This window comes from Nannospalax galili, unplaced genomic scaffold (genome assembly GCF_000622305.1).
Source record: "Nannospalax galili isolate Female #2095 unplaced genomic scaffold, S.galili_v1.0 scaffold857, whole genome shotgun sequence".
In the NCBI taxonomy this organism is placed as follows: domain Eukaryota; kingdom Metazoa; phylum Chordata; class Mammalia; order Rodentia; family Spalacidae; genus Nannospalax; species Nannospalax galili.
Window position 1 is genome coordinate 148,956 of NW_008338788.1, and position 12,028 is coordinate 160,983.

Here is a 12,028-nt window from a genome sequence, read left to right on the forward strand (position 1 = left end):
GAACCAAGACAGAGGTTTATCAGTGATCTTAAGCCTTCAGACTTTCCCCAAAGCCTTGCGCAGGGTACTGCTTTCCACATCCAGCTGCAAATTCTTAGATAACTCTCCCTGACCTGTGGTCTCATCACGAAGTGAGAATGAGTTCTCTTAGAGTTATAGTGAGAATTTAGGGGCAGTGGGGAGAGTGTGTGCACTTGATCTCTAGTAAAGCTCAGCTGTCAGATGACTCTGTTGGTCTAGTAAGGGATGCTCAACGGGGCACGAAGCAGAGCTCATAAATTGGAGGAATGTTGCCAAAGCCTGAAATCCTGGGAGTGATGTCAATGTCAGCGGGAGGCACCAGGGAACGTAACGAGAAGTTCTGAAGGATGGAGGTGAAATAGAGAAAGAGTTCCATACGGGCCAGCGCCTCCCCTACACAGATTCGCTTTCCTGAAGGCACAGAAGAGATAAGAGTCTGTCATTAGGCCATACTCTTGGGGGTGTAGTGTGCATCTGTCAATGTCATCCCACTGAGCCTCAGCTGGTCATCTCAACTCATGACTATGTCCGTGATATAGAGTTGTCAAGAGTCAGCGGGTTCCTACTGTCAGTGCTTAACCATGACCTGCCACTTAGAAGGGCTAAAGAGGGTAAGTAAGACACCTCTGTGTTGACTTGGACTCCAATGTTTCCAAGATGGAATGGTTCTAAAGGATTCACGAGGGTGAGGTATGTCTCAACAGTAGAACACTTGACTAGAATTCACCAGTGGGGGTAGAGTGTGTAGCCTATCATAGTGTACTTCTTAAACATGGATGGATTACATCCCAAGAACAGTAAAAATTAAAATAAAAACCTTGTGTATTTTGTTCCTCAAAAAAATTTCGAATGCCTAAGGTGTCAGATACCAGTAAGAGAAACAAGTTGAGAGTTTAGTTTAAATAGTCTTATTTGTCAAGATCGTTTTCAATGGTGGGAAGGGATGAATCTCCGTTCACAGATGGAACTGCAGTAACCCACCCTGGCTCCAGCCTTCGTATAACTTCCATTTAAAATATAACATTAAGACCATGAGGCAAATCTGTTGTGGTGCTTGTGTTTGCATGATCTGAAGCATACAAATGCTTTTCATGTTTTAGAATGTTTCAGAATATCCAAAGGAAAATAATATTTTGCATTATGTGTTAAGGTAAATGAAATTCAAATTTCAGTGTTCATGAATAAAGTTGTTCAAACATTCACACACCAAGTGCTGTCACTGGCAACTTCCATAACACTAGGCAGAGAAGAGTGGGTCAGACACGGATCACATGACTGAGAAAACATGGGATATTTTTCATTTGATCCTTCACAGAACAGGATTAGCTTTACTACATGTTTCTAAAGTAGTATTGTTGCTCTAACACTTTTTTCTTTTTCCTATTTTCCAAAGACAGAATCTCACCAGACCAACCAGGCTGGCCTTCAATTTGCGAGCTCACTGCCTTTATCTCCAAAGTGCTGGGATCGCAAATGTGCACCACCACACCTACCCTGACATTTTTTTCTAGTCATTAGACTGAATGACTCTAATATTTCAGTCTTCTGGGATTCTAGGATTTCTAGGATTTCGTGAGTGTTTGACAGACCTTCATATCTCTTGAGAATTGTGAGGTCGAGACATTGCTGCAGAACTCACCTGGAGAAAGCATATTACCTACCAGAGGAAAAGACCACAAAGGCTTCATTCTTCTTGAAGCGTCCCTGTTCATCTAGGAAGTGTTCAGGATAAAAAGAATCTGGGTAGCGGAAGTATTTGGGGTCTTTGAGGACTGAACCAATCATGGGATACACATCTGTGCCCTGAGAAACAGATGGTTGTAATCAGAAGAAATCAGTGTTGGATAATGTGTTAAGAGGAGAAAGGGGTGTAAGGGGGGGGGATGAAAGGACAACATGGGGTGTGGCCTCACCTTGGGCAGAAAGTAGCCTCGGAAATGAGTGTCCCGTATGACGTTATGCGGTACACCCAGGGGCACGATGTCTGTCAGTCTCTGTATCTCATGGATGACAGCATCTGTGTAGGGCATTTTGACCCGGTCATCCACACTTGGGATCCGGTGTGGTCCAATCACCTGGTTAATCTCTTCATAGATCTTGGCTGCAACGAGGCAGGGAACATACCAGAAAAAAAAAGACAGGAAATGCCAGTAGTGTTTATTGTCATTGCTTAGTTTTTGTTTTTGTTGGGGGGAAAATGTGCTTGATTGTTTGTAGACGGCATCTCAGTAGGTAGCCCACGTTGAACCAGAACTCACTAACCATAGCAGACTGGTCTTAACCTATCTTCCTGCTTAGTACCTTATGTGCTGGGATTACAGGTATGAGGCACATGTCCAGGCAAGGGAGGGTCTCTGCTAGAGAGGCCAGGGCAAGTCATGTTCTGGCCTTTGCAGGCATCGTTAAATCAAAGATTGTGATATGAAGATTTTATTTTTATCTCCAGGATAAAAGGAAGACTTAAGTGAGGACATCGAGTTTTCTGACTGCTTTGCTGCACTCAACAATGACATCATGGGTCCTTGAACATCATCAAACATTGGGAGGCACACAGCCTAGACCCTTGAATGCTGTATGGAACTTTGGGTCTTTCCTCGAACACACCAAGAAAGTACAAAAGGGAAATGACTGGGACAACATCCTAGTTCAAGCCGAACTCTCATACATGATTTTTTTAAATCATGAAAAGTGTTTGGCTTGTTTGAATTAGATTAGTGCAGAGAAAGGCCGACCTAGAGATTTGATTTTATCAAGAAATCAATTCCTGATTCTTGCGGTTACTCAACCAGGTCAAATAATAATTCACTAGACATGGATTCTATGTGACATTGATAGCATATTTCAGCTAAATGATAGTCCTGAAACATATCTACCTCATGTGTGTGTGGTGGCACACAGGCACTCTCAGCCACATGGGAGGCTGAAGCAGAAAGACTTTGAGAAGTCGGTCAGCCTGGGCTGATCATGAGAGCAGGGTCAGCCTGGGCTATGTAGTGAGACTCTATGTCAAAGGAAAAGGGAAAAATCCATGTTCTAATCCCTGACACCTGTGAATTTATTCATACAACAACAACAACAACAACAGGAAAACAAAAGGACTTCGTGGATTTCTCTATAGTAATAAGTGAAATGGGGAGATTATGTGGAGTATCCTCAAGGCCCTTAGTTGTAATGTGTTGGAACCACAGAGGGAAGAGGATGAGAACAGTAGGTGTGGCGACAGGAGCAAAGGGATTCGCTGTTGGTGTTGAAGATGCAAGAAGCAGTCATGAACCCAGGAGCCCCAGGGATCCAGGTCTGAAACCTGGAAAGGCACGGAACAACCATCTACTCTGATGCCAGCCTAGTGAATGTCTATCTGAGCAGAAATCTGGAGTTCATCAGGGTAAAGTCAAAACCTGTGTTGCTGTAAATTACTGTTTCAGCAGCTGTTGAGAATAAATACAGGAATCAATCAGAGATGTGCAGATTCCATACTCTGGGGTTATAAAGGCTGACGAGTCTGAGGACATGGGATTTTAATGTTCAAGATGACATCATCCTTCCTAAGAGGTATGGGAGGAACCGTGTGTCGCTCAGGGCGAGACTTACCCTCTACCTCGGGATACTTCATTAGCAGCAAGAATCCATAACGTAATGTAGAGCTCACGGTCTCTGTGCCAGCAAAGAAGAGGTTGAGGGTGGTGAGGACCAAGTTCTTGAGGTTGAATTCTGAGTGGGGATCGCTTTTATCCTGAAAGTGAAGGGGCGAGTTAACAGAATCATTCTGCATGTGGGATAGTAGAAAGGATGGTAAAGTAAGTGGAGGAGAAGAAACAAGCTGATCAGAGGTCCCGAGGCAGCTGTGTGCCTGGTGTGCTGGTGTGTCAGAGAGATGGCCGGTGTGTTTGCAGTGTGTGAGCAGAGAACGGGGGAAGAAGGTGGATGGTCTTACACAGGCTGAATGTTTGGGGAGATTAGAGCATGTATTTTTCTAAGTTTATAAGGTTCCATAGTAGGAAACGCAAATTTATGAATTCTTGATATTTAAGAATCAAGACGCATAGTTGTTAAACATCTATATTCTTACATCTCTAAGACATTGAACATGTGATTTTAATGTTTACACTCAAATTAAAGATAAGCTTCCAATTGTTGTAAGTTCATATGAACAGGGTCCCAGACCCTGTAAGACTCTGTCTCCCCTTTAATAAAACATATATATGTATATATATACACACATATATGTGTGTGTATGTGTATGTGTGTGTGTATTATATAAAAAGAAAGTGAGATGTGGTGGTACATGCCTTTAATCTCAGCACTCAGGGGGCAGAGGCAGGTGGGCCTCTGTGAATTCAAGGCCAGCCTGGCCTACATAGGGAATTCTGGACCAGCTGGGGCTACAGGGAGACCCTATCTTAAAAAAACCAAAAGGGGAAAAAAGATAAACTTCCAAGTTTCTTAAAATCCAACTCTAAATGTGCATTCTACCTGTCAATAATATATCTCTGGCAGATATAATTTTTTTAAATTAGTTTTATTTTCTTTTTTTTTTTGGTCTTTTTGAGACAGGGTCTCCCTGTAGCCTGAGCTGTCCTGCAACTCACTATGTAGACCAGGCTGGCCTTGAACTCACAGAGATCCTCCTGCCTCTGCCTCCCAAGTGCTGGGACTACAGGCATGCACCACCATGCCCGGCGCAGATATAATTTTAACACTGTCAGATTATCAGCTTTCTTATACTAAAATTTGTAGATGCAACATTTACTTTAGAAAGATATAGTATACCTTCGTCGTGGAGTATTATTTAGCCACAAAAAGAAAATACTTTATTTGTAGCAAAATGAATATAGCTGATGGAGATTGTGCCACATGAAATACACCAGGCACAGAGGCAAGTACCACACATTCTCTTTCATATGTGAAAGTCAGGAAAGGTTTACCTGAAGTAGCGTATTGATTAGTAGAGATGAGGGTGTTAGTTTTGACCAATGAATGCTGCATGCATGTGAGGGAGTGTCATACTAACGTCTGTAAATATGCAGAATTATTACCTGCTAAATTTAAAATGAATTTCATTAATTTTAAAGAAATCTGTATTAAAGTTATAAGAGGCTTATCTGGATGTGGTGGTGCATCCCTTTAATCCCAGCACTCCTAAAGATAAGGCAGATACATCATTGTAAGTTCAAGGCCAGCCTGGTCTACATAATGAGTTCCAGACCAAGCAGGATTGCATAGCTAGACCCTGTCTCAAAACAAACAAACAAACAAATAAGCTAACAAGCTAACCAAAAATTTTATAATAGGTTATAACTCTATAATTTATGTAGTTCCTTCAGTTTCTATATTTTTCGGTAGATATATGTAATTCATGTGAAATAATTTCTCTTTTTCATTTGCAGGATGCATTTAAAGTTGCAGGGACTCACATGAAGAAGGTAAGAAAGTATTGGGTTAAAGAGATGAGTACCTGGTGCATCTTGATGAGGAAGGAGTCAATGAAATCCCTAGGGTTTTGGGGGTCAAAGGATGCTTTGTTGATCTTCACTCTAGATGCAGTGAACTCTTTAAGATCTTCTATCAGATAATAGAGGCGATTGTGCCTTCCTGGAAAATATTGCAGGACTCCAGAGTACATGTCATACAGCTGTGGGAAACAGTCAAGTAGGATTGGTCAGTTATAGAAATCAGATACAAGGTGGGATGAGAACTAGAGTCAGAGAGCTGTGCTCAAAATCCATTCCTGGAGTTGGGCAAAGTAGTGTACACCTGTAATCTCAGCCTTAGGGAGATTTAGGATGGGGACTTTCAGTTCATGGCCAACCTGATTTTTATAAGGAAACTCTGTCTCAAAAAACCCCAGTTTACTGCTGGGTCTGAAATTAGATGTGACTTTTTGCTTCTTGAAAACTTGGGCAAAATGATAGCTAAAGGGAGGAAAAGTTATGTATAGGCAAGTGCTTAACTGATATCAAGGGACAGGCAGGGATATGACCAGTGAGTACCTGTGCGTAGGGGATGCTCATCTCGATGAAACTCTCATTGATCATCCTCAGCAGGCTCAGGAACTGCTTGTCCTCATAGTCAAAGCGACTTCCAAAGACAACAGAACTGATGACATTGGACACAGTGCGGCTCAGGTAGAAGGTGGGTTCAATGGGAGCTCCTGGGGGTGGAAATTGATTATGTTGAGCACAGTAGTTCGTGAAGCAGGGGAGGAATCACTCAGTGGTGATGGCACTGTATCCTGGACCTGTTGCTTAATAGTACATGTGATTCAGCTCATTTGTATATCGGAGTCTCGGTTTCCCAATCTGCAAACCGGTTGATAAACGGTGTAATTGATCCCTGAGAGTTCAATACAACAATTTGTATCAAATGATTACACAGGGCCTGAACTGTATTAATCACTCAAGAACTGATAGAGGAGTTTAATGATTATCCTCTGTTACTACTACCTAAATGTATGTGTGGTGGACAGTCACAGATTTGGAGGGATGGTGAAGAAGGCACATGAAAAAGAACGCCTGAGTTTAGTCTAGTATACCAAGAATTCCATTTGGTTACTAAGAAATCCTTCCTATGCCCAGACCTGCATTTTTCCACAGCTTGTTTCTGTCAACTCTCACCAGAGAAAGTTCTTCTTGCGGCAGATAGCGAGGAATACAGAGACCCACAACTGTTCAACAGGCAGAGAATACGAGACGGTGGAGCGTTCAACCCTAAATGGGATGCCTACATCATGCCTTTTCCTCGGAAGGCTCAGGAGTCTTTGTGGAAGAGGGCGCAGGAGGACTGAAAGAGCCACAGGCAGTAGATGAATCTAAGGAAACTGTGTTGTCTGAACACCACAGAGTAGTTGCATGTATGAATCCACAGCACGTATGAGAGCATGTTAAAGACCTGTGAAAACCCAAGTCAAACAGGGGCTGTGCATGGATGTGGAGGTGGGCAGGAAGCTCCAGCCTGAGGTGAGGATCTACTGGCTTTTGAGAGATGCTGGGAGAGGAAGAGTCAGTTTTCCTTCCTGGTGTGACACCTGATGAGTTGACCAGACTTCAAGGAATAGACCTATACCCAAGCATATTTAGGAAACCTAGATTTGAGTCTATAGTCCTCAAAAAGGCAAATAGAGATAGAGGACATGATGTTGGTGGTGTGGGCAGTAAGGTGGGGTGTGGAGAGAGGAGAGAAGGTCTGAACATGATCAAAATACATTACATGAAATTCTTTTAAAAATATTTTATTTTTTTATTTTATGTGTATGAGTGTATTGCCTGCATATATGTGAGTACACCCTTGTTGTGCAATGCCTTGGAGGTAAGAAGAGGGCTTCAGATTCCCCTGGAACTGGAGTTAAGTATGGTTTATAGCCACCATGTGGGTGCTAGGAATTGAACCTAGGTCTTGTGAAGAGCAGTGTACTCGTAACCACTGAGCCATCTCTCCAGCCCCTATATGAAATTCTTAAATCAGTTAAAAATATATAAATCCTTCCTGGGGATGGGGAAATGGCTCAGTAGACATAACAGTTGCCATGTAAGCTTGAAGACTGGAGTTAGGCTCACAAACAGTAAAATAAAAAGCTGGGCCAGTATAACTGCCTGTCTCTAAACCCCATATTTGAGAGGTGAATTCAGGGGTTCTCCATGGCAAGCTGCCTAGCTAGATTTGTGACACTGATGAGTCCCAGGTTCAGCACTAACAAGTGAATAACTCACTATGTGTATGAGTGAGTTAATAAATTCAAGAGTGTTTAATAAAGTCAAGAGTGTTTGAGGAAGACACCTTTCATCACCCTGTGGCCTCAGCACATATGTGTATAGATATCCATGTTCATCCCCCCACATATGAACTTGCATATACCCAAACACACAAATATACATATGAAAAAGAAAATCTAGGCCTCAGATGCACTATCTGTAAACAAGATGCTGGCCAAGTAAATGGTTTGGGGGACAATTTCTTCATAATCACACACATTCACAAAGTATAACATGGCAGATAACTTCTGGAGGTACAGAGCTATTTGAAGCCTATACATAGACCCTTAGTCATCTACGGAACACAGACAAGAAACTTCTGGCTTAAAGAAATGTGACTACTTATAACTCTTACCTTTTTAGGTCTCTATTCCTCAAGCTTTGTCTTTTCTAGACTCTGTTTATTCCATACCTTATTTTAGGGTAGGGACTAGACTTCTTTAAAAATGTAATGAGACAACCATTGGATGGGCTGACTTCATTTAACTGAAGGACTTTTAGGTACAAACACCTGAATGAATAGGACTCAACATGTATGGCAGCGTGCATAGGGTTTGGTGGGGAATAGGGAGGCATGGACTGAGGAGGGCCTCTGGATGTGAGTAGGAAATATTTATGAAATTTTAAAAGCTCAATAAAAATGTTTTAAAAATGTAATGAGTTATCTGGGAGAGCAATTTCCCTGCAAGGCCAAAGCCCTGGGTTTAACCTCCAGTATTACAAAAATTACACACACATATGTATATATATACACACACATATATATAAATATAGATATATGTATGCTTACATGATAAAATAGCCCAAGTATGTTGGTTCCTATATGGTGGTTCCTGTCTGTAATCCCATCATATAGGAGACTAAACAAGATCAAAGCCAGCCTGACTGCATACTGAAACTATGTCTCAAACACACACACACACACACACACACACACACACACACACACACCATGGGGAAGGGAACAGAGAGAAATGGATAGAAATTTCAAACTTGTAAAATGAAGGTTTTCTGAGGATTTGCTCCACAACAGTGTGCATCCACCTAACACTAGAAAACTATACTCTTAAAATGATGAAGAAGGCAAGTTTTGTGTTGTTTTCTTTATCACACTAAAATAGGTATAATATAACAGAATTTGATCCTATTTCCAGAAAAAGACACAAACTCACTTAACAACCAAACCCACATGTTGTTTCCTGAGCTACAGTCTTCCTGAGTTATACTGATGGATGTTTCTGGACAAGTGATCCCTATGGTCGTCCTTGTTGATTTTTAACATGGAAGCTCACTGGAAAACTCCATGAACCCTTAATGTTTTGCCATCCTCATCCTTTTCCAACCTTTCACCCACTAAGCCAATCTTCACATGACTGAGCTCTCCATAAACACCCAGTCACCCTGGTGGTCTCCATACCCTTGGTCTTCCGGAGTTCCTCCAGTAGGTAGCCAGCCTCCTCCTGGATCCGTTCTTCAATGCTCCTCTTTCCCATCCCAAAATTTCGAAGGACAGTCAGGGAAAAGCGCCGGAGAGTCTTCCATCGTTCTCCATTGGAAAGAGCTAAACCTGTGGAGATCTCAGTGTCGGGATGCTGCCTCCTCTCCCCTTCCTGTGCTCAACTCTTTGATAGACAAGATTCTGAAAGTTCTTCTCTGTAGTCTAGAGGAAGACACCCTCAACCTTCTAGACTCAATGGAAAATTAAATTCTCTTCTTTCAAGACCCTCCAAAATAGTCCAGATTGAGTTGAAAGAAAGGGGAATCAGGCTGGTTATAATTAGGGGAGATCAAGGAATGTTTCTTAAAGGACAGAGAGCTAGAACTGTATTAATTAGTTGTTGAATGCCCAGGAAAGTGGAAGCTATAGATAGAATGCCATCTAGAGTAACTTTGAATGGAAACACTAATTCTATTTTCTACATTCCACTGGGATTCTCTACACACACACATTTTTAGATATAAGATTACAATTGTACATTAATGTGCATATATAAAAGGAGTTACTTTGTGTTAAGATTAGTGTAAATTTTTCTTATGTGGAGATTGGTGAATTGTTTAGAAATTAGTAAGGTTAATTTCATATATTGATAAATGAAGGAAGAGTTTATGACTAGAAAGGCAGATAGGTTGGTGAATGGGTGGGTAGATGGCTAGGTGGATAGTGTATATGTGGATGAAAGACTCAATGATGAATGGAGGGTTTAAGATGCTCAGATAGTGGTTGGAAGGAAGGACAGACATGGAGAGAAGAATGGGTGGTGGGAAGAGTAGATGGACTGAAAAATCAATAGATGACTGACATAAGGATCAATACATAAATGATGAATGGATTAATGGTATAAGAGCTATAGAGAGATGTAGACATAACAGCAAGGAAATGTGCTTGTATTTAAAGACTAAGGAGTGTATTTTGATGGATTTATGAAAGAGTGAGCAGAATGAAGAAAACACATAACAACAGATGGATACAAACATACAGACATAGCCTGGATTCAAAGGATGGTTGCAAGCAGCAGCAGGTGTGTGGGTAACACTAGAAACGAATCTTCCCAGGTGGAATAGACAGAGACCCGTGTGCCACATATATGTATAGGAAGGCAGATAGGAAATAAGATGATCTGTGAAGGCTTCAGGGAGGATACACAGAATTTCATATATCAGTAACAGTAAGAATAAAACTAACACAGAAAGTACTTTAGAGTCAGATTTCTGGAGTTCAAAAGCAGCACTCCTGCTTGCTGTGTAATATTACCTAATGGTTTTTCCTATCAGGTATTTTCACTTGTGAAATTAGTGTATCAACATTTTTCTCAAGGGAGCCAATGGAGGGCTTCCAGTAGAATGCTTACGAGAACATACAACACACAGAGTACATTGTAATCACTTCTGTTGTTGCCGTTACTTACCGTGACCTTGAAAGTTTCGCTCTAATGTAGGCATTTCTCCACGGCCACTGAAGTCATCTGCTTGGTCTACCAGTGCCTCCTTCACAGCCTCATGTCCGCATAAGACAACCACTGGTCGTGGACCCAAGTACACAGTGAACACAGAGCCATATTTTTTCTGGAGCTGGGAGTGAAGGAAGTTATTGGAGGGGGTAGTAGGTTGGAGGACAGAGACCAGTCACAGACTGTAGAGAGTAGAGAATTCAGGAGGGAACTAAGTTCAGAATGATAGATACAGGTTCTTCTGATCTTAGAAGGCCTTCTTGTAGAAAGCATTAAAATTTGACTCCTGTGATCCTGGTCAATAGTGAACCCTAGCCTTGCAAGTCTTATTTGCAAAGTAATGGACCCAGAATAGATGAACTGAGATCTACAGCTTCTCTTTTTGAAACTATATTTTTGAGCACCTTAAGATTTTGTGACAGTCTCAAAGTTCTGGAACAATCAGTATGATCATTGTGTTTAAAGAAATGAAATTCCAGAAGCTCCTAGGTTGTGATTCCTGAGTTTTGAGAGGAAGAGAGATCTGTTCCAATGCACTGAGAATTTGTGTTTCTAAGATACTTTTTCTCTGTTTTAAGTTTCTGCAATTTCTGAATTCCATGGTCCTTAGACACTGTTTCTCAATTCGTGTTTAGAAGTTCTGATTTTGTGCATACCTGACTATGGGATTTGTTGCCCTCATCCTTATGAGAGGGGATAGCTCACCTTCATTAAAGACTGAAATGTTGCATCAATGCGGACTTGCCACAGGTTCCCCACGAAAGGTAAGGGTGTGGGGCCAGGGGGCAGCTTTCCTCCCTTGTTCCTTCGTTTCCAGGCTATCAGGATCAGCAAACAGGACAAGCAGAGCCCTAGGAAGATGGTGAAGACCCCTCCGACCTCCATGGCTGCAAGTTGAGGGTTTGTGTCCTGGGTTCCAAGTCCTGCCTAAATAGCTTCTAGGAAATCAGCTTATCCTGAAATCTGAACATCCTGAGAGTCAAATTTTCTGGGCATGATGCCATCAGAAGACAAAGATCTTGATGCATGTGGAGTTATATAAACTATAATCTCCCACCTGCACATAGGTGTATTGAGTTAACCCAGGAAAATGGGATGGGATTATCTCTGTTCTTCAAATTCAAATTTCTTACTTCTTCCCCATTTTCCTGTTCTTTGTGGCATCTGTGAGGAAATCGAACATCTTTTCAAGGTTGTTGAGTTAAGGATTTAGGGAATATCCGGGTTCAACTTTCAGGCGTCTTTTCTTCATTGGGAACCATTTAGAGCCTCAATTTTACCTTTTGTCAAGGAGGATGACAATGCTGTTTT

The 12,028-nt window shown here is 41.6% G+C and overlaps 1 protein-coding gene across 1 annotated transcript; it reads right to left on the minus strand.

The window, feature by feature from the left end:
- Positions 1–250: 250 nt before the first annotated feature.
- LOC103734437 (cytochrome P450 2G1) lies at positions 251–11,630 on the minus strand. The gene is made up of 9 exons (XM_008833374.2): positions 11,423–11,630; positions 10,676–10,838; positions 9,187–9,336; positions 6,012–6,172; positions 5,477–5,653; positions 3,613–3,754; positions 1,935–2,122; positions 1,683–1,824; positions 251–432 (listed from the first exon to the last, which is right to left on the minus strand). Exons 1-9 carry the CDS (start codon positions 11,600–11,602, stop codon positions 251–253), a joined length of 1,485 nt encoding a protein of 494 aa, XP_008831596.1. The 5' UTR covers positions 11,603–11,630.
- Between the last annotated feature and the right edge of the window lie 398 nt (positions 11,631–12,028).